The sequence below is a fragment of the Lithohypha guttulata genome, assembly GCF_036872675.1.
Source record: "Lithohypha guttulata strain CCFEE 5908 chromosome Unknown scaffold_1, whole genome shotgun sequence".
In the NCBI taxonomy this organism is placed as follows: Eukaryota; Fungi; Ascomycota; class Eurotiomycetes; order Chaetothyriales; family Trichomeriaceae; genus Lithohypha; species Lithohypha guttulata.
The window spans coordinates 2,339,229-2,360,999 of NW_027042750.1; the positions used below are offsets into that span (position 1 = coordinate 2,339,229).

Below are 21,771 nucleotides of genomic sequence, written 5' to 3' on the forward strand. Positions count from 1 at the left end.
CCTCGAAGTTCTCCTGATAAGCGCTGATGCGGCCTGGACGCGTTGAACTCCCTTGCACTATTGCGCCGGTGTTAACAATTTGTCCCTCGTCCGGCAACGAGGCAAGGAGCTGAGATCTTCGCTTGTCCTCATCTGGATTTGGCGGGGGCAGGCTCGGCAAGTTACTGCTGATGCTTGAGACGTTACGTTGATGACTGGGTCTATGCGACAGACTCGAAACTTCTGCGGCTGAGTCATGCTGCAAGGAGGCGACCGGCTTACGGATGATCGGCAATGTTGGAATTAGAGGCAGGAGAGGCTGGACCTGAGATTCTTCGATACTGAAAGACTTTCCTAAGTAGGTATCTTCGTCGATAGCGATGTTTGTGTGAGTACCATGTCTGGTGGCTGGCTCAGATCTTCATTACTTCGATCCTGTGGAAGTTCGTAAGGCGAGACTGGTCCGAGATGACGTGCACCAACTAGGTTTTCTGATGGTCGTGATACGCTAGTCATGTCGCTTATTGCAGAAGTAATGAAATCTCCCTGGATACTACGGGGATAACCTGGATAGTCTCGAATTGACATTGAGCCTCTCAGATCATTGTTCATCATTTCGTGTCTGCTTGTCGCGTCGACTTCGTGTGAACCAGAAAGTGCTGGAGAAATGATGTAAGGACTACCATGACGAGGAGAATGGTAGACGCCAGGAGATGTGACAGTACTGCTCGGGGCTTCGAAGATGTCAGCGTGTATAGCCTTCGGAATGTCATGACTGAAATAGTCGTTCACCATTGTATTGCCGGTGTCTCCCGAAGAGTTCGAGTATTCTGGCTCGGGGTCATGACCGGCACTTGACAATTTGCGGAACCACGATGCCACCTTATTTTGTCGCATGGCTGTCCGTGCAGCGCCTTGCGCCGATTTGTTCCTTCGGTGCCTTCTGTACCACCAAAAGAGTAAGCCAGCGATCACAATGGCGCCTCCAGAAGCAACACACGCGGCAATGATAGTCGTCTTATGTGGTGAAGGTGGTGGAGGTGGTGGCACTGGACTGGAATTGTCACCACAAAGTCGTGGTTCGTATGTCTGCGTTGTCCTTAGATACTTGTGAGCGAATAAGCTCGAGAGAGTGCCAGTCAAAGTCGCGCTAGTAGCGACATTGCTGACTACCTTCTCAAGTACCATGTATGGCTTGGACGAATTGGCTTCGTATATGCCTGTCCATGTGAGAGTGTTAAGGTCGAAGACGTCGATCGCAGTATCAGATTGTAGATACCCGAATTGCTCTGTCATACCTCCTACTGAGATCATCGTCTGAGGTGATGGCAAGAAGCAGCTATGCCATCTACGTCGGTGGTTTTCCTTTCCTCTAGAAACAAGAGTCCATGCGAACGAGGGTATAGACAGACCCAGACCTCGACATTCGCGTTACCGTACCCACCATCATAGCCACCATAAACATAAATCGAAAGAGAGCTGCCATCGTCAGGTGCAGTTGTGACCGTACAAAAGGCTGACAATTGTCTTGGCGTAACGCCTTCTTTGCCTCCGTTGGTCTCTTGGAGGTACCAGGCATCTTGGTGGATGTCATAGACCGCCACCTTTGTCATAAAATCATTTGGAGCTGACTCGGGTGCCTGAATCATCCACAGATCAGCGTGATACTGTGCACCACCTAGAACTATCAAGGCTCCATCGCCACCGAATGGAACCCAGACCATTCACGATTCACCACGGAGCACAACGGCTGGAGGCAAGGTTGTACTTGAGAAACTGGCATTGTTCGGATCCTGCATGTCAATCCTGACGAAGCTTGAAGAAGCATTCGTTACATGCTTGGATGAGCTGTCCATTGCATAATAGTCCAGCTCGCTTCCATTTGCAGAGATCATGCCACTGAAATAGAAGCCTATCCTGTCTTTTGCTGGGCCACTAGCGTAAGCACCTGTGGTGACGCGATCGTTGACATTTGATAAGCGCGACGGCCCAACAGGAGGGTATGCGGAGTCGAATAATTGGCCTCGAGAGTACGGGAAGAGCTTGCCATTGATGATACTGCTTGGACCTTCAGGTGTGTCTTTCGCGGTTAGGCCACTGCTCATGGTTAGCATAAGCGTGGCTTGTGTTACTGAATGCACTTACCTGTAGGTGTAAAATTCAAAATCGTTCGCTACAATTCCACCACCAACCCAGACAGGCGACTTATCGTCCGGAGTCTCTTCTATATAATTGAGCAGCGAAAAAGTATCGATAGCTGTGGTATCGAACGAGTTGCAGAGATTGATCTCGTAAAGCATACCCCGAGGATTCGATACAGCGGTTGTTCCAGAAAATTGCCCATTCTGATCGAAATTTCCTGTTGCCAACGCTCCTCCTTCGAGAGTCAGGGTGTCACGAATAACGGCGCCACGCAGACCGGGGCTTCAGCCAGCAATGCGTGAGCCTCCTAGAACGGCATGGGTAAACGACACCAACATAAGCAGAGCAGATTTGCAGCAGATATTGGGTGCACCCATGGCTGCTGTTGATGTTTGCTGGCCCCAAATGATTCAGTCCTTCTTTCACAAAGCCGGGCCAGCAAGAACGATGTTGAGATCGAATCGAGGAACTACCACTCACTTTCACCGAGGCAAGCGTTTATCGATGGACACGGTGCTTGCGGGTTTAAGATGTCATTGTGTGTGCTAGGTTGTAGAATACTGATTTCTCTCGACCACTCAGACACATAGGGAGAACATAAGCGCTATTAGTGGCAAAAAGAATGTCCCTTGGCAGATAGACAACCACCAGGTCAGTGCTTTTCAAGAGCTAGCCTGCGCTTCCGTGCACAAACTCGCCGTGAGGAGTAGCTGCTTCTGGAAGCTCATCAACGAGGGAAGGGGTGAGTGAGTCGATCAACGATCTCGAATGTGCTATAAACAAGCGTACAATTGTCATTGACTGTAATGCTTCCTATTCCGTAGACGTCTGGCAGAAAGTGGTATAACTAAGGTTGTATGTAAAGCTAGTGAGATATAGAAGTTCGTTCTTTACCCAATATCTCCTAGCACGGCCAACAAAGGTCGAGGCTTACAGCCACAAAACTCGCGGCTTCTTCATTGGATCGAGCGGATCAGCCAGGATGTCTATGTCGACAATCGCCGATGCGACAGCCTGATACGTGCTGCATGTCACGCAAAAGAGGAACGCAGGGCATCCTGCGCTCCATGTTCAGCCTTCAGTAGAAGAGAGTGAGTGAGTGAATGAAAGGGACGTTGAGAAGGTTGGAACTTAAGTACATGATTCGTTGGAACCCATTGTCTCGGATGTCCTCGTCATCCTCCTTCACCACAAAGGTTATGTCACGCAGCAGAAGCTCTGAGGCAACAGGAGATATTGTGCGACAAGTCAAAGAAAGTGCATGGAGGATACGATGCGTGGAGGGTCTTGTTGTACCATGTGCATCGTAACGAATCTTTTCAGGCTCGATGAAGTTGAAAATGAACGCTTCCACTGGTAGTTCTGAGAGACGTGTCATAGTATCTTTTAGTGATGGTACTTAAAAAATTGAAGTAAAGATGAAGTGATGGGCAAGAAAGAGGAAAGGGGAAAATGACGTCACGCGTCAGAACCGAGAACCTGGAAAGCGCGATACGCGTACTTTCTATGCCGATTGCGAGCACTCAGTTCGTAGATGTTGTAAACGTGAAACGGACACCTGCCTTTCAAGACCAAAAAACTTACATTTAGGAGTTCAGTGTCTGATATTACCCACATGAATGAGCAGTTTCTTAATTCAAATTGCTGGTTCTTGTAAACATTAACTGGTGTCGATCATGGTTCAAAAGCGTAAATCAGGCTACAACACACATGATTCCTTCGTCGTCGACGATGACGAGCAGAATGACTCCCCAGCCCCTCAAACAAAACGATCCAAGAAAAACAGCAAACCGGCAGCAATTACTGCTACCTCATTCACCACAGCGCTTCCTGCGCCAAAGCGCGACGCTGACAACAACTTGTACTGGGAGATCAGTAAAGCCAGACGTGTTACAGTCAGCGACTTCAAAGGCAAGAAAATGATAGCCATCCGTGAATATTACGAGAAGGATGGAGACTGGCTACCTGGCAAGAAAGGCATCAGTATGTCTTTGGAACAATATGCTGGACTCGTGAGTGTACTCCCGGGTGTTGAGAATGAACTACGGAGGAGTGGCATTCAGGATGTACCGAGACCGAACTATGAGGCCATTGATGGAGGCGAGAGCGGTCTTAAGCAAGAAGACGAAGAAGCAACCGAGGACTCTGAGGAGGGAGACACTACTGGTAGGGCTAATCATGAGGCTACAAGCGATGAGGAGGAGTGAAGAAGGTCAGGAACCACTCACAGTAACAACAAACTCAAGAAGAAGATCTCCTCTCAGTCAGGCTGTTGGCACTTTGTGTCCGGACCGTAAAGAGGATGCAAAGAAACGGCTCATTTGCAATCGTGCAACCGTCTGAACCACCACATTTCTCGATGAGGGTACGGCACATCTGGCGAGCTGCAAGGTATTGTCCTTTCACAGCATACAGTATTTCTCTGACCTGAACAGGGATCACTTGCTACGGCCTCGTTAGAAGTTTCATCTCACCTTGCTGCGCTCACGATGCTTCGAAAGAGCTGAAAAACACAGCCAAGCGATCAAGATGGTTCAAAAAGAGTTCAGAGTTCTCTCGACAGCGGTTCGCAAGCAGGCTTCTGCTACATGCTACGAGCTGCTTTCCCATTCGGCTAGCCGGTTCGCCAGACTACCCTTTTTCCAATTCTTTTCATAGTCCTCTTTAAGGTCGACTTGGCTCTTTTCACCAGCTTTGCCATATCCACCTCCGCCTGGAGTCATCACAATTATCCTCTCTCCTGGCTGCATGTTTGCAGTGTTCTTTGCACCCATACTGATTCTCCTCTCCTCAAATTGTTCGACATCATCCTCTTTGTCTTCCCTCCTTTGACCTTCATGCTCTCCACCACTACCCTTACTCTTTGCCTTCTTCACCTTTCGCACCCAGATATTCTTGCCGCATTGTGCGTCTTCTCCACCATGCAAACCATAGGGTCTATACACTCTTCTCTCACTGAGGATGCTGACTTGTACAGGAATCCTGAACTCGATGTCTCTTATCACTCCGTCACCGCCCCTATGCTGACCGTTACCACCACTTCCGGCTCTCAGGCCGAATTCTCGGAGGATTACAGGGTAACGTCTCTCGAAGACCTCCGCGTCTGTGATTCTCGTGTTCGTCATGTGAGTATGCACACCACTAGTACCTTCCCAGTCCTTACCAGCTCCGCTTCCACCTGCAATAGTCTCATAATACCCAAACCCTTTCACTTGCTCTTTCTGTCCATCTTTACTGTCCTTTGACACCAGATTGCCACCGAAACCGAACGTCAGATTGTTGCAATCGCCTTGACTTGCGGCACATGCCTCGAAACACCTGAACACAACATCCGTCACTCTCTGACTCGTCAGCACATTACCACCTACCACTGCCGCCTTCTCGCTCGGACTCAGAAAGCTACCCTTCGGTATTTGAACCTTGACCGGCTTCAGACAGCCCTGATTCAGAGGTATGTCCTGGTCAATGAGACATCTCAGACAGTATATGATAGCACTGTATGTCACCGCTTCCGGCGCATTGACATTTCCATATACCTCCGGTCCAGTCCCCTCAAAGTCGAAAACTGCCTCACCCTTCTCCCCATCTATTGTGATCCTCAGCTCAATCGGACTTCCATCGTCCATGTAATCAACTGCATGCAAGTCCTTACCCTCAAAACGCTTATGCACTTCCTTGAGCAGACTACGCACACTCTGCTCAGCATTCTCCTGGATCTGCTTCATGTAGAATGCGATGACCTTTTGTCCATAGTCCTCAATCAGACTCTCGATCAACGTGATACCTTTCTTGTTTGCCGCAATCTGTGCCTTCAGATCATTGAGGTTGTCCGCCAAACATCTCGTGCCGCTACAATCAGGATACTGCGCCGGCTCATCATACAAGAGCTCCGTGATACGCTTCTCATCGAACTGTCCCTGGTGAACGAGAAGTTCAGACTTGATCGCCGCGCCCTCCTGGTAGAGTTCGCGACTGTGCGGAGGCATAGAGCCAGGAAGAATACCGCCAATATCGGCATGGTGAGCACGTGAAGCAACATAGAAGAGAATCTCTTCTTCGCCGTTCTTTCCTACTGGTGCGAATGCGGGTGTGATGACCGTGATATCCGGCAAGTGTGTGCCGCCGTATTCAGGGTGGTTAGAAACCAGAACGTCTCCCTTTTTGAGCTTACCTTTCCAGATCTGCGCTTGTGTTCGGACACAGGTTGACATTGAGCCGAGATGGACGGGGAGATGTGGTGCGTTGGCGACGAGTCCGCCTATACTGTCGAAGAGGGCACAGGAGTAATCTAGGCGTTCTTTGACGTTGGTTGAGACGCTTGTCTTTTGGAGGGCACGACCCATCTGTTCGGCGATGGCCATGAAGCGGTGTGCGAAGATGGATAGGAGGATCGGGTCGGCCTTTTCGGTTGAGACCTGTTGGTTGTTGGAGGAGTTTGAATCGCCGATATTGATTACAACGTGTGTTTCGATGATAATTGCTGCGGCGCCAGGAGGGATGACGATGGTTTGAGTGCCGTCGGCTATGATTGCTGGGCCTGTGATGCGGTCGCCTACATCGGCGTCCTCGAGCTTGTAGATTTGTGTCTTTCGTCGGCCGCCGTCGAAGTAGACGTCCGAGGTTGAGTATGCTTTGGATTGGTCAATGTCTTTCTGCTTGATTTCTTTGAGCTGCTGGTCTGCTGTTTTGGACATGCCACGGAAGGACTTGCCTATTCCTCGGACGCGGACGTCGTCGACTATGATGTCTCGGTCTGGGAGGGTGAATCCAAATTCTTGCTCGTGCTGAGCTACGAAGGCTTTGCCGAATGCGAAGTTGTCGCCTCCGAAATTGTTCTTGGATTCAGACTCTGAAGGTCTGACGATCATGAGAGCTGATTCTGTGCCACGGTATCGCATGTTGAGGTATTCTTCGAACTCGACGGAGTCATCGTCGAAGCCTTGCTCTTTGAGTCGCTTGCCAGAACGTTGTTTGAGCTCGTCTATCTTGCTGCCCAAGGATTTCTTCACCTTGTCATCTTCGTCTTTCCATATCTCGGATTCGGGCACTTGCGACTCATCGACCACATCAGCTAGAGCCATACCGTATGCCGAGAGCACGGAAGAATACCTGTGGACCAGGACTTGACGAATACCCAAGGACTCCGCTATAGCGACAGCATGCTGACCTCCTGCACCACCGAACGTGGCCAGCCTGTGTTTTGATGTGTCGTGTCCTTTCGCTTCTGTTAATGATCGAATTGGGCGTGTCATCGTCTCATCGGCGATTTTGATGAAGCCGTAAGCTACCTCATCTGCTGACATGCTCTTGCCAGTCTTGCTATTGATCTCTTTCGTCAAGTCTTCGAAGAGCTTTTTGCTTGCTTCAGGATCTAGCCCTTCATCTTCGTTCTTACCAAAGATTTTAGGGAAGAAGTCTGGGAGTAATCGACCTAGGAACAAGTTGGCATCAGTAATGGCTAGAGGTCCTCCTTTGCGGTAACAGGCGGGGCCTGGATGAGCACCAGCTGATTCTGGTCCTACAGCAAACAAGCCATTGCGGAAGAAGAGCCTCGAGCCACCTCCAGCAGCTACTGTATTGATGTCGAGCTGTGGCGATTGGATAGTAACACCGGCAGTTGTCGTCTCAAAAACGTGTTCGTATCTTCCAGATCCATATCTGCTGACGTCTGTGCTGGTACCGCCCATATCGAAGCCGATGACTGGGGTTTTTGTCTCTGGATCATATGAAGTCAGAGCATATCCTACTACACCTCCAGCTGGACCTGACAAAATAGCCTTGAGTCCCGAAAACTTGTCAACATCGACCAGACCACCATCCGATTGCATGAATTCACATCGCGCTGCCTTCTCACCACTTGCCTGTTTCGTGGCTTCAGTACCAAGACCACCTTCGAAGCCAGCTTCGAAACCCGCGATGTACTTCTTGATAGCAGGAGTCAGGTAAGCATCGGCACAGGCTGACGTCGCTCGAGGTACAAGCTTGATCATGGGCATCAGTTCGTGACTCAGACTGACATGTTCAAAGCCAATCTCTTGCGCTACCTTTCCTACCAGGGCTTCATGCACTGGAAAAGTGTACCCGTGCATCAAACACACTGCTATGCTGCGAAACCCTTCGTCGTAGAGCTGTTTTAATGATTCCTTGATTTTTGCTTCGTCCGGCCGCTGGAGGACACGAACAGCTTCACCCGAGAGCCCTTGCACCAGTTCGTTGTTCTCAGATTCGGTATGCTTGGCGTCTGTCTTGGTCTGATTCCGAGCTGGGTCCTCAGCATAGTCCTCCAGCGTAACACGTTCGTCAACCTCAATGACTTTTTGGTAAAGCACATCCGGTCGACGAATGGCCAGGTCGAAAATCTTGGGCCGTGACTGATTGCCAATTTCCAAACAATCCTTGAAGCCTTTCGTAACGACCATAGCCATCTTCTCACCCTTCCTCTCGAGAAGCGCATTGGTCGCTACTGTCGTGCCCATGCGTATACTCTCGATTTTCGTCGTGTCTAGAGCTTTACCTCGAGGTATTTCTGTGTTAGTGAATTTCTCCATGAGCCGTCTTATGCCTTCTAGCGGGGCATCTTCGTAGTTTTGAGGATCTTCAGATAACAACTTGATGACGATATCATCCTCCATACGGCCTGTTCCAGGATTGCCTACACAATCTGTGAAGGTACCACCTCGCTGAAGAAATTAGTTTAGCCCTCGAAAAGTAAGGAATTGACCTACATCAATGGCAATTCTGATGCCCTTCTCGGGCACGCCTGCATCACCCATCCTTACGATTTCGATGAACTTCTGGGAACGACCACAACGCTACCTCCCTATTGCTGGTGAATAATGGACATCTAGGTAGAAGTCTGGATAAACCTCGGTAACCCAGACGATGCAGATGGACTGGTATTTATGCTGGATCTCTTCGCGCTTAGGCCTGTTCAAGATTAAGCTTGTAGGAATTTGAAACTGTCAGTCAGAATTGCTGTACACGATGCTGCTTGTCAGAGGGTGTTTTATGAATCTTGCGTCATATTTACGGCAGTAGCACCAGGCAAGCTTGGCACTCGAATTGGAGATCGGCGAGCAGTTCCGATGTTTATTTGCTTCGTAAAAGAGGACGGTCTGTCAATTCTGAATATTCATTACCAAGCAATTCGAACAAGCAACGAGGGAGCAAAGACCGTTCGGACAGTGTGTCTGTCGGGTGTCCGCCAACAACTCCGTCGCATAGAATAAGGTAAGCTCAATAGCTTCGGAAACACCGAGTGGCACAGTAGCACAAACAGACTTGTTTGGCATCGTCGACGTTCGCCATCCGATGCCGACTCTATCTGTCAAGAGAAAGAAATTCGTTCATTCATCATCACTCCGGACCCCTCTAGCCCACCGTTACGAGGAACGATGTGCCGCACGCTCGCCTCCCTTCGCCAGACAATGTTTGAGGATCCACGGATGCTGCTCTACTTCTGTCAGAGGTAAACGTTTCGAAGGATCAAGTACGAGGAGCTGTTATGCTGTTAGCAGAATATCCTGTCGATCAATAGGACTACTCACTTTCTTGATCAGGTCGCGAGCCTCTGGTGAGACGAAGCTCGGTATTGTCATTTCTCCCCTTGCTATTCTGCGCTGTGTCATGACAGGAGTGTCTTCAAATGGAGCTTCGCCGACCAGAAACTCGTACATTAGGACTCCCAAACTCCAGAGGTCAATCTTTTCATCGTAAAAATTATCTTTGCCGCCAGGTTTGACCATCTCCGGTGGAAGATAGTCAAGAGTACCGCACATGGTCTGGCGTCGGTTGTTGGGAGCATGTACACTCCAGCCAAAATCACTAATTTTGATCTCGCCATGGATGCCCACCAGAATATTCTCGGGCTTGATGTCCCGGTGCATGATGTGTTTCTTGTGCAGGTATTTTAATGCGGCAGCCATCTGGGCAATGTATTGAGCTGCTTTCCATTCTTCAAATTTTCCTGCCTTTCGGAGATGCTTGTATAGCTCACCGTGTCCAGCATATTCGAGAACGAGGAAGATTCGTTTTTTGTCGTGGAAGTAGCCGAAGAGTCGCAGAACGTTGGGATGGCGTAGATTGGACTGGATTTCGACCTCTCTTCGCACCTGTTTCTCGACCTTGCCTTGCACTAGTTCTGACTTGTGCAGAACTTTCAACGCACATATGAATCCAGTCGACCTCTCTCGTGCGAGATAGACTCTGCCGAACTTGCCCTTGCCCAACGGCTTCCCAATCTCGAAGTCGTTCAAGGTCAATTCTCGATCTCGAAGACTTGATTGTTGAGGCTGCTGGGGTTGTTGAAGAGCATCAGCATACGAGGTAATGGAGCTCGCAGCTGAGCCGCAGGATCGTTCAGAAGGGTTATTGGTGTCGTCTGAGGACTGAGAGACTTCTCTCCGTACAGGTGAAGGGGGCGCAGGAATCTGGGTAGGTTTTGTGATTGTTGCAACACGACCGCCCTCGTTCTGTCGTGACTCTGAGCTGGCTGTCAAGGCGGTCTTGACCAGGTTCGATCTACTATAGCTATGTGCGAGCTGTCACTCTGTTGGTGAGTACTCAATGCTTGTCGTGTATGCTCATACCTTGGTTTTGGATCCAGTTGGTTGTGGTGCCTGGTTCTCATCGTTAACCGTAAGCTTCTTCAACCCTGATTCGATTTGTCTGATAGACATAATTACTACTTATCGATGCAGCGGATGGTGTCAAGTAGCCTACACCAGAGTGTCCCGAATATTAGGTGATGTGCAAGTATTTGTTCTGCGACGCTAGAGACGAACACAAATGGTGATGCGAATTGTTATGCATGCGTTGCCCCGACAACAATCTGATAGATCCGAGTTGCAGGAAACCTCGTTACACCTTCCCAGTAACACAGTCAGCATAGCGTGTGTTGATAAGTCTGAATAAATTCGCTACTCATATGGTGCAGCTAGAAAGAAAATTGTATGCAGTGAAGCTAATTCCCAAGCATGTTCGAGTTGAAAGCATTTCTGCATCGACCAACTTCGGCAGGCACAAGGCTGGTACTAGCAGTCGCTGTTTCTTGATTGATTAATCGATGCAGAGGAAGGTTCGCAGGCGCGTCTCTTCAACCTCTTCACGTTCTGTGCCTAAGCAACTCATTCTCAGCCTTCGGCATTTTATGTCTATGTAGTCAACAATATCGTCCTCTATCTCGCTCATCTACTTATTTCGCAGTATACAGTAGCGTCCAGGGTTCAGTCATTCACTATCTGAGAAGCAACCAGGCGGTCGATGTGACAGCTGTAGGCCCAGGCCTGTCTCTCACGATACCTAGGGCTGATTGCAGGCGATGATAAAAACTTAGTGCATATGTCACGACTGGCGTACTGCATAAAATGCACTAACCTCGCTGTGCCGGCAAGGTTCAATTGTTTCATGGCTCATCAATGAATTTGCAATCCTCATCTACTGAGCCTCCGACCCGATTCAGAAGGAAACATCAGAAAACAAGGACTGGTTGTGTCACATGCAAAGCCCGACGCCTAAAGTGCGACAAGAGACCAGGTCTATGCCGTCGATGTGAGAGTTCGGGCACGAGATGCTTCTACAGGCCTCAACCCCAAGGCTATCTGACAGGTGTCCAACGTGATGAAAGCATCGATGTACAGTCGGTCCAGCCTGTGCTCGAGCTTGCCATCTCGTCTATTGAGCGGACACCCGAGACGACACAGCTACAGCAATTCTGCATGAGCACCAGCCTCGCCGTATTCAAGAACCTTGGTCGACCCTTTGAGACCTTCTGGACATCAGCGGTACCGAAGCTTAGCATATATGAACCATGTGTGGCACACGTCATGGTTGCTTTGGCCGCCAGACAGCGTGCGTCTTTCTATGCCAACCACTCCGCGGTGGAACGTACACAGCTGGTCAGAGCTTACAACAAACACTACACAAATGCGCTGACTTTGCTTACCAAGTCACAGTCAGCTAGTCGGCCAGAGATTATTCTTCTCTGTTGCCTGATGTTCATCAGCATGGAAAACGTTGAGGATACCATTTCTAACTCGTTTCTCCATCTACGTTCTGGTCTCCAGGTATTGAGAGAATGGAAAGCTTCTCGGCTAGCAGGTCTCCCGGCTCAAAACTCGGCCAAGGACCTGATCGAGAGGACGTTAGAGCCTATTTTCGCACGTTTCGAAGCAGCAGTGAGTCCATCGATATATCATAAAACCATAGGCGAGCCGCCAACTGACCTCCGATGGCCAATGCCTTCATTGCCAGGACGATTCGAGAGTTTGGCTGCAGCGCGCGGAGTGCTCTACGAAATAGCACAGTGGGTATTTAGTCAAGGCCAACACCAGATGATATTTCAGGGCAGGCATACACAGGAGATTGCGCCCACACTCGACCTTTGCCTGAGATGGAAGGAGAGACTAAACAAGTACAATATCGAGCATCCGAGAGAGGCTCAGAGATACAAGACCTCAATCCTAGCTCTCGAGACGAATCATCAGCTCCTCACTTTGTTAACCAATTGCACAGCCCTCCCTAATGAACATCTTTGGACGAGATACTCAGCTATCCACGAAGAAATGTTTAAGAGTATCCAGTATATCGAGCAGCAGGGCCTCACCGAGCTCCCACAACGACGATCCAAGATGAGCCTCCTACCAAGAATGATGCCTGCACTCTTCACCATTGCGGTCATCTATCGGCGGAGGGCAACCCAAAAGCAAGCTCTCGAAATGATCAAGCGGATACATGCAGAAAACCATCCAGATCAATGCTTTGTCGCGGTCATAGCGGAGACTCTAATTCAGCGAGAGGAGGCTTTAGAGCAGGAAAGCATTATGCAGCTCGCGTCTATGGCTACCCGCGTACGACCACTGAAGGCCGAGCTCATTCCTGGATGGCCTGGCCAGATATTACTGACCTATACCAGACCATTTGTTCGATCGCTCGTAGCAGAAGACCCCAATCTTGGCCCGATAGTATCAGGCGCACCCACAACCACGATAGCAGTGCCGTGGCGGTCAGAAGAAGCACCTCCTGCAAGGGTCGTGTGGTTGTGGCCTGTCGTCGAGTTCTTGAGGCTGTCTGGATCTGGTGGACTTGTTGGGCCCAATACTGGTCATTGCCTGTGCAAGACGTATGGAGCGCTGTTTGCATTAATGAGGTAATACCTATGCCAGGAGTATATGATGAAGGGCAACGGTTAAGTCGTCGTCACAAATCCATTGAGTCACTGTACAGAGAAACGATTGACGATATACCTTGGATGAGTGACCCCGACATGATCAATAATGTGTATAATATTGAGGCGCTGGTCTGAGCGAGCGGTATTTGTCGTTCGTTATAGTCCAGGCCAATATCAAAAGTGCGTCTGCAATTGTTCTGTCGCTTCGATCCCTTGCTCGCAGCTCCAGGTTTACAAATCCCAACCAGAAGCGACTCTGACCAGCTCTTCTTTGAGCCATCAGAAGGGATCGATCATTGGCAATTGGAAACCACCCTCAGTAGCTTCGTCCTGAGTAGCCCTTAGATGTTGCAGATCTTTTTCCACGTCCACCACATGCTCGTCCTCGGTCAATTCATCCACACTTGTGATAAAACGCCATCTAACTTTATTGTTCGCTGTATGTTTGGCGGCATCCGTACCAGCAGAATACGACACTCTCCTCTGATAGTATTGCTCAGCCAGAACACTAAGATGCTCATGCTTAGTTATGATATCATGCGCAGCCTGCACAATCATCCTCTCATAACTCTTCACATTCCGCCAGCGCACACTCGTCCCTTGCATATGTCTTATCTTCCACGTCGCCAACTCAATGCACCTCAAGCCAGCCATACCTCTCCGGTACTCATCCTTACCCAGATCCCACGCAAACGTCTGAAGCGCTTCCCAATCTATTATTATATGTCGCATATAAGCAAATCCCCTAGCAGTAATATTATGCAGCAGTAGTTTCGTCGATTCTCTCGCCGTCAGATCGAATGCGCGGAAGGAGTACAGGAACGGGAAAGCTTCTGTCCGCAGCTGCTTACAGACGCGTAGGAGTTGAGAGGAGAGGTCGTGAGGAGTGATTGCCCAGGACTCGAAGTCGGACGGGAAGGTAGTGCCTTCGTTGTATTCGTATTCACGGGCTGGAGCGGCGGTGATTTGGACAGGGGTATGGGGAGTGAATATTATGTCGTAAATTAGTTCGCGGATCTCGAGGGGGATGCCGAGGAAGGTTGAGAGGCGTTCTGCCATGTTAGTAATAGTGCTTCTGGAAGAGGATGAGTCAGCGCGTCGTGTTTGAACGTGGCATGAGATGTTCGTTAAAGCACAAGGTCGATATTGTCGGCATCATCAGCAATGACTAAATACACTTTGAGGGGAAAGCGACAGCACGGGTATGTTGCGAGCATTGCTTGGAGAAGCAAAAGGAGGTATTCAATATGCAGTCATGTTCAGTCACTCGAGCACAAGAAGTTCGTCGATGATGTTCATTTCGTTGACCACTCGTCTGACGATTTGATCTCTACTGCAGTCTTGCTTTTCGGTCGACGAGAATATACTGCAAGGACGGGATTGCTTGGAACTGGTAGATGCATTCACGATCCAGGGTCGCGGCAATAATCGGGCAGTTCCAGCTTGGCAAGCCCAATGACGTTGACCATGGATTCTCAGTATTCGCGTATCAGCAAGGAAATTGTGAGTGTTGCGGGTAACATTGAAGGCAAGTACTACTAGCAGCAGATGCATGCTGTGTAGCACCTTCCCAACATAAAGATTTGTTTTCTATCACTATCGAACGAGTAACACAAGCCTATCTCCTCTGTCCTTGATTCAACCAATCTAACCATTCATTGATCGTCATTTCTGAAAGTCACACAACCTCCTGCGCAAATATGTGCTTCGGCTCCAGCAGAGACGTCGACGAAGCCATTGTTATCAAAACGCGTGTACGGCCTCGCGCGGGCGGTGAGCGCACATACATCCAACAGCCCGCGAGACTTCGAAGGGAAAGGTCGTTGAGCCGGACTCGATACAGTCGGGATTATCACGACCGCGAGGTCAGCAGATATAGTCGGGATGTTGATAGATATGCTCGATACGAGGAGCCTCGCAGGAGCAGTCGCACGTTTACGGAGGAGAGGAGGGTGAGCAGAGTGCATAGAGATTGAGATCGGACGACAATGTGATATGAGTGCAAATATACGATCTGTACAGGAATATGATTACGAATATGGGGACGGTATGGTTTGGGATTTAAGGAAAGGCATAAAGGAAGGATATAGGGCTTGGGTGGCATGGTGGATTGTATTAATACATTTGTTGCTTCGTCTTATGGCAAGTACATTATCGTCGCTGAATACTGTATAAGGACTTGGGGGATTCGACGTCTTTTCTATGCATAACAAACCATTCTGTACCTGCAGATCATTCTTTCGAATTGTCTCTGCGTGAGTTCCACTTTAGTAACAACACGCAATCATTGTGTTTGGGTAGGGGAGGGGTCATTTCTTTGTGTAGTAGTTGTGTACTCCTATGACGTAGTGCATCCGGTGAATGCGCTCGAAAGTCTTAATCTTAGTCTGTTGAACTCTTCGTGAGCAGTCTCAAATTTCTACTGAGCTTGTCGCAGTACTACTTGAGCTTTCCTGAGAACGAAACAAGCTGTAACTTCATATACTCAAACCACATCGCGCGATCGTAGCGACTTCGACTCTACCTTTGTCCTATCTCTAGCCTCACTCCGTCTCCAGCCAACATGAACCGAGCACTGTCTATACGGTCCAAGGGCAGGCACAGCCAGAAGGATGCCCCCAAGCACAACTTTTCCATGACCACCTTCCGTGGCATGAGAGAATCAGACCTTTCCAAGAAGCTTTTCAAGCTGATCAAGACTGAAAACCACGCTATCAGTGCATACGAAACTGCTGGTAGAGAACGAGTTTCAATCGCTTCCCAGCTCTCGGACTGGGGCGAGTCGACTAACGACGACTCGATCTCTGACTTGTCAGACAAGATCGGCGTACTGCTGTCAGAAATTGGTGAACAGGAGGATCTTTTTGCTCAGAACCTCGAGGACTACAGAAGCGTCCTGAAGCAGATCAGAAACACCGAGAGCAGCGTCCAGCCAAGCCGTGACAACAAGGCCAAGATCAGCGACGAGATCGCAAAACTCAAGTACAAGGAACCTAGCAGCCCAAGAATTGTCACTCTTGAGCAGGAACTCGTACGAGCTGAGGCTCAAAACTTGGTCGCAGAAGCACAACTGACCAACATTGTAAGTAATATTGAACATAGAAACGAATATTAGCTAATACCAGACAGACTCGTCAGAAGCTCAAGGAGGCATACGATATCCAATTCGCCGCAACCATCGAACGAGCTGAGAAACAAATCATCCTTGCCAGATACGGCCGCAGGTTGCTGAACTTGCTAGACGACACTCCAGTCGTTCCTGGTGATGTTCGACAGCCATTTGCTAACGCCAGCGAAGCTAAACACATCCTCAACGAAGCCGAAGCCGAGCTGCAATCATGGCATCCATCTGTTGAGCCTATCTCGACTAATGCAAGCGGAATGGGCGCGAACCTGATGCCTGCTGAGGACCAGACTACCACCACTGCATCGGAAGCCCCAATGTCCGATAACCAATCCACCGGTTATCACCAAGCCACGACTGGCCATCACAGTGCCGCTGTCGAAGATCCTAGAAACCCAGTCGCTGGTGAAGGATCACATCTTGAAAAGGCCGTGGCCGCTTAGGGAGATGGCACGTCTATAGCAAGATCACACCAGAAGTTTTCCTACGAGGAGCAAGATGATGACGACGATAATGCTTGGAGATGAGTACAGTCAGATCATGGTGCATGAGGTTGGCATGGTGTGTCGTAGGTTGGGAATTTTGTATGCGTTTTAGAACGAGGCCTCGAGCAGACAATTGATGAACACTTGATACTCGTCCTGCAGACAAGCCGGTGTAGGAAAGAATATGCTAAACAACCCGTCCCAGTCCTTGTGTGATCCATTGAAAAGTAGTATCGCCGACCTGTCTCCACAAAACATCCTCAAAGAGCATGGTTTACGCACTCGATCCCACCTCGAATCCAGTACTAAAGTCAATTACCTGTTCAGGCCTGTATTCGCAATTCTCCTTCCTTATCCTTCATACAATCGTTTTCACCAGTACGTCATGTTCCTCTTTTAGCAGTCGACAAGTCTCCTGCAAGATGGCTTGGTAACTACCTCTTCATATTTGACGACCAAAATACGACATTGTCCTCACGAAGCCGAGCTGGTAACAAGGCAATACGACGCGGCCTTCGCAGCGAAGTAAAACCTCGTTTGCTTCTTGCACCAGTAAGATGATACTACAAACGTTCAGTGCTCTCTGGTGAGGTCATCCACAATGGAATTCGAGCGTTGCTGGTCCACATTTGCTTTCCTTATACTTACCACAATCTATCTCTTCTCCTTTATTATCTGATTCTCAACTGTGAAAGCACGTCGGTATATGATCATGGTGTCCACCATCTCCCTTGTCTTGATCCTCTCTGTTGTTTATTTTGTTGCCAATAACGTGATCTGTCTACGCCGCAATATTAATACAGCCAAGAAATCGGGTATACACTATGTGGTCGTTCCTGTCTATTACCTGAAAAGATGGTGGTTGGCTGGACACCGGCTGCTCCTTCCGTTGTTCAGGCGACTTCCTGCCTCATGGACAAACTGGGTCGACTTCTGTCTTCCAGACTTTGCCTACGATTACCGTCACGAAGTCTTCAAACGTGTTGGCCACGACACTTTTCTGAGCGTTGCTCCTGGTGGCATAGTTCTATACACTTGCGAACCGGCCGTTATCAGTCAGATCACAACCCGGCGTAACGATTTCCCCAAGCCAACCCACATTTACACCAGTTTGGACATCTATGGTAAGAATGTGGTCACCACTGAGCGAGATGCTTGGAGACGACACCGCAAAGCTACTAGCCCTCCTTTCACCGAAAAGAACAACCATCTGGTCTGGGATGAATCGATCCGTCAAGCTAAAGCCATGCTATCCGATTGGCTAGGAAAGGATAGCAAAGGAGGTCAAAAGATTGACCGAGTCATGGATGACACGATGCGCCTCTCGCTCAATGTTATCAGTGCTGCTGGCTTTGGTAGAACCATGGATTGGCCCACTGCTGACACTCTAGCCGCCTCGAAAGAGGCAGATGGATACGTCGACACCTCGAAAATTAAGAACGAAGATCGTGACATTGATCCGGGACACAGCATGTCCTACACATACGCCATTCACTGCCTTCTCGATAATATCCTGTTGCAATTCTTGATACCACGTTGGCTTCTCGTCCGTTTGCCTGGAGCCACACCAAGGAAAGCGAACGAAGCCTACCACGAATGGGGCAACTACATGAAAGAACTTCTTTCGAAGAAGAAGGAAGATATCGAATCTGGTGTAGCGAATGTGGAAACAAACGACATTCTTACTCAGCTTGTAAAGCAGCAGCTTGTCAACCAGTCTCAGGACAAAGACATTAAGAGCAAGAACCAGTTGACAGAAAGCGAAGTCCTGGGAAATATGTTCGTTCTGATTCTGGCTGGTCACGAAACAGCTGCCAACAGCATACACTTCAGCATATTATATCTCGCGCTATATCTTCAGTCTCAGCGACATTTGCAAGCAGATCTGGATAAAATCTTCGCTGGTAAATCACCTGATCAATGGGAGTACGACCGTGATCTACCACATCTCTTCGGTGGTATGGCTGGTGCTGTGCTTGCCGAGGAATTGAGACTTGCACCTCCTGTAATTGGCATTCCAAAGAGTACCCAGGAAGGGGTGGGCCCACAGAAGTTGACGGTAGAGGGCAAAGAGTGTGTTGTACCTGGCGACGCTTACATCTCGCTGTGTACAGGCGCAGCACATCGTAATCCTGGGTACTGGCCAACAAGTAAACCACGGTTGCCTGGTGGACGTCCTGCACATCCAGTTTCGAATCTTGACAACGATCTCGAAGAGTTCAGACCAGAACGATGGCTTCTGAGCGAGGATGATGACGCTGTCACGGATGCGGATGGCATTCCGGTAGAAACACTAGCGAAGGACCAAGGTCTTGGCGTCAACGAATCTTCAGACACCTCTGATCGATTATTCAAGCCTGCCAAAGGTGCCTACTTACCATTTAGTGAGGGTTATCGTGCATGTTTGGGACGACGTTTCGCCCAGGTAGAAGTGCTTGCAGTCTTGGCAATACTGTTCCAGAACCACTCGGTCGAGCTGGACGTGAGTAGGTACGCAACCGACGAGGAAGTGGATAAAATGAGTCTGGACCAGAAGGCGGAAGTATGGCACAAAGCAGCTGAAGACGCACGAGATCTAATGCTAAACGGAATGGGAGTGATCATCACTCTGCAATTGCGAGCAGGCAAGTATCTTCCTCGTTGAAGCTTTAAACCATGCTAATTGGTGTCTTTAGGCACTGTACCATTTCGCTTTGTTCCACGCGGCCAGGAACGCTTTCCTGACAACGTCGATGATATATGGAAGAAGAACCACCCAGATCGAGTCACAGAAAAAGGTATACCGAATTGGAGTTGTTGGGGACGGCACAATCCTGATGCTCCCAAATTTGAAGCGGGACTTAGTCGGCAGGTAGAAAAATAGACGATCTCGTTTGTGAGTCTACTGGTAGGGTTCTATCCAATGTCTCTTGCTTCACCATCTTCAACTAGCCGAAAGTGTATTGAACATACATGTGTGGTGCGCCTACAAGAGGTAACGTCAAAAGATCGAAACGACTAACCATACCATCGTTCACAAATTGTTCACATTAAATCCGTATTCTCCGGCCTTACCTCTACAAAAGTGTCTCCCACTTTATCCTTAAATAGTCCTCCACCCATTCAATCACACTCCGCTTCTGATCCCTCAGCATCTTCTCAACCTCCTTCTGACCCTTTTGCGGCTTCCCCTTCTCGATCGCCTTGGCCATGATCGCATTTATTGTCCGCACGCCTGAGGGTGTCGGACCACGCATCGTCCCAATAGCCAGCCAGGCTCCTTGGTCGGTACACTCATAGGGGTCACGAAGCTCTGTCTTCATGTAGCTGGCGACGGAAGTGATGAGGTTCGGTCGGAGGAGGACCTGGGCATGGCTGTGATGGGAGGCAGGCGGGGCGGTGGTCCGTATAGGAGTACTGTGCGCCGGCTTATTTTTGCTGCTTGCCCGGTAGAGGTAAGGATTTGATTGTGGTGGTGGTGGCACAGATTGTACTCCTTCAGATCTCAGACTTTGTGGCTGAACTGCTGGTCGAACTGGTCCTGAGGCATAGGCACCATCGTGCCTGGGCTGCTGCTGATGCGAGACATGCTCAGGCAAAGTCGCCACCATAACTGGACTAGGACCACGACGTGTCGCAGAGTACGGTGTCGCCACCAACTGCGAAGTCGTACCAGACCTGGAAGGTGGCACGTAAACATTCGCAGGCAATGTCTGCGATGGTTCAGCAGCACCCGAATAAGCCGAACTCCTCATCGGTACCTGTGGTTCAGGCACTGGCGTCTTCTCAAATCTATGTTTCAGCATCGATAAAGGCGAAGAGAATCCCAGGCTTGATTTTCGTCGCTGGCTCTCATGTCTTGCCATCGGCGTTTCCGTAACTCGTTGGGTACCATCTGCCATGACGAACGGCAGAGTCGTCGTGCTCGACCCTGATTCGCGTCTCGTATCCCGTCTCGAAGATGCACCACTCGAACTAAGCGAAAACCGTCGAAAGATCGAACTCACCGTGCCGGTATGTCCTTGAGCTGCTGCTGGTGGAGGCGGCGGCGGTGTCACAGGTTCAATAGGCCTAGGCGTCGCATGTCTTCGTCCCCTCGGTGCCATCGGCGTCTCTACACTCCTCTCCACCACCCCTGACACGCGAGGATGAGTCTGCTGCTGATATGACCCCCAAGACCGATCTTTAAGATACTCACTCATGGCCGTATGCTGCTGCCGTCCTCTCGACGTATCATACCTCGCACTGGCACTGCTCCTGGACGAGTTCTCAGCCGTCCCACCACCAGGCGACTGCGGCTCATCATCTTCCCAGGAATCGACACTTCTTCTTCTGGCGTCTTGAGCAGCGCGCTGCATAGCGGAATCAGAGCTCTTCAGCGCTTCGGAAGTTAATTGATTTTCATCAGTTGAAGCTGTTTGTGGAGCGTAGGGATTCATTTGCCCGTATGGATTACTGTGTACACTTCCAGCAGCAGACGATAACGGCAACGGTGGCGGCGGCATAGGCGATACAGCTGTACTCCCCACCGTACGTTGAGAGTACCAACTTGATCGTCGTCTCGATTGTTGCGGTGGTGGTTGTGGTGTATAAACGGGCTCGGGGCCATTCAATCGCACGGGCGAAGCCTCACCAGCTGGGAAGGACGTGTTTGGATTGGGGTGAGAGTGGTGGTTGATTGATTTGGATTTCCTTCGGAGACTGGGCGTGGGAAATTTGGGGGAGTCGAAGTATCTGGTGGTGGATGGCATTGTGATGGCGTATCTCGACGGGCGTGATATTCGGTAGGTAAAAATTGCTGGTGTTGATGTTTACGTACTCGGATTGCAAGGGTGTTTCTGTGATAGGTAAGCAGCAGTGATACAAATATGACAACAAGTGGTTATACCGGATTA

General features: G+C 49.6%; 9 protein-coding genes across 9 annotated transcripts; 4 read left to right on the forward strand and 5 right to left on the reverse strand.

The window, feature by feature from the left end:
• Window positions 1–1,703: 1,703 nt before the first annotated feature.
• Window positions 1,704–2,279, reverse strand: LTR64_000850 (uncharacterized protein; the record flags this gene model as incomplete). The annotated part of the gene is made up of 2 exons (XM_064895231.1): window positions 1,704–2,076; window positions 2,125–2,279. 2 exons carry the CDS (start codon window positions 2,277–2,279, stop codon window positions 1,704–1,706), a joined length of 528 nt encoding a protein of 175 aa, XP_064757918.1.
• Window positions 2,280–3,797: 1,518 nt separating this feature from the next.
• Window positions 3,798–4,328, forward strand: LTR64_000851 (uncharacterized protein; the record flags this gene model as incomplete). Its single annotated transcript, XM_064895232.1, has 1 exon — window positions 3,798–4,328. One exon carries the CDS (start codon window positions 3,798–3,800, stop codon window positions 4,326–4,328), a length of 531 nt encoding a protein of 176 aa, XP_064757919.1.
• A 384-nt stretch (window positions 4,329–4,712) lies between these two features.
• On the reverse strand, window positions 4,713–8,894 carry LTR64_000852 (uncharacterized protein; the record flags this gene model as incomplete). Its single annotated transcript, XM_064895233.1, has 2 exons — window positions 4,713–8,801; window positions 8,847–8,894. The coding sequence occupies 2 exons, from the start codon at window positions 8,892–8,894 to the stop codon at window positions 4,713–4,715; spliced, it is 4,137 nt and encodes a 1,378-aa protein (XP_064757920.1).
• Window positions 8,895–9,503: 609 nt separating this feature from the next.
• Window positions 9,504–10,799, reverse strand: IPL1 (spindle assembly checkpoint kinase; the record flags this gene model as incomplete). Its single annotated transcript, XM_064895234.1, has 3 exons — window positions 9,504–9,620; window positions 9,669–10,661; window positions 10,710–10,799. 3 exons carry the CDS (start codon window positions 10,797–10,799, stop codon window positions 9,504–9,506), a joined length of 1,200 nt encoding a protein of 399 aa, XP_064757921.1.
• Window positions 10,800–11,537: 738 nt separating this feature from the next.
• Window positions 11,538–13,271, forward strand: LTR64_000854 (uncharacterized protein; the record flags this gene model as incomplete). Its single annotated transcript, XM_064895235.1, has 1 exon — window positions 11,538–13,271. One exon carries the CDS (start codon window positions 11,538–11,540, stop codon window positions 13,269–13,271), a length of 1,734 nt encoding a protein of 577 aa, XP_064757922.1.
• A 296-nt stretch (window positions 13,272–13,567) lies between these two features.
• On the reverse strand, window positions 13,568–14,347 carry LTR64_000855 (uncharacterized protein; the record flags this gene model as incomplete). Its single annotated transcript, XM_064895236.1, has 2 exons — window positions 13,568–14,001; window positions 14,140–14,347. 2 exons carry the CDS (start codon window positions 14,345–14,347, stop codon window positions 13,568–13,570), a joined length of 642 nt encoding a protein of 213 aa, XP_064757923.1.
• Window positions 14,348–15,851: 1,504 nt separating this feature from the next.
• On the forward strand, window positions 15,852–16,855 carry LTR64_000856 (uncharacterized protein; the record flags this gene model as incomplete). Its single annotated transcript, XM_064895237.1, has 2 exons — window positions 15,852–16,370; window positions 16,418–16,855. The coding sequence occupies 2 exons, from the start codon at window positions 15,852–15,854 to the stop codon at window positions 16,853–16,855; spliced, it is 957 nt and encodes a 318-aa protein (XP_064757924.1).
• A 464-nt stretch (window positions 16,856–17,319) lies between these two features.
• On the forward strand, window positions 17,320–19,541 carry CYP-62 (putative P450 monooxygenase; the record flags this gene model as incomplete). Its single annotated transcript, XM_064895238.1, has 2 exons — window positions 17,320–17,327; window positions 17,795–19,541. 2 exons carry the CDS (start codon window positions 17,320–17,322, stop codon window positions 19,539–19,541), a joined length of 1,755 nt encoding a protein of 584 aa, XP_064757925.1.
• Window positions 19,542–19,953: 412 nt separating this feature from the next.
• Window positions 19,954–21,627, reverse strand: LTR64_000858 (uncharacterized protein; the record flags this gene model as incomplete). The annotated part of the gene is made up of 1 exon (XM_064895239.1): window positions 19,954–21,627. The coding sequence occupies one exon, from the start codon at window positions 21,625–21,627 to the stop codon at window positions 19,954–19,956; it is 1,674 nt and encodes a 557-aa protein (XP_064757926.1).
• Between the last annotated feature and the right edge of the window lie 144 nt (window positions 21,628–21,771).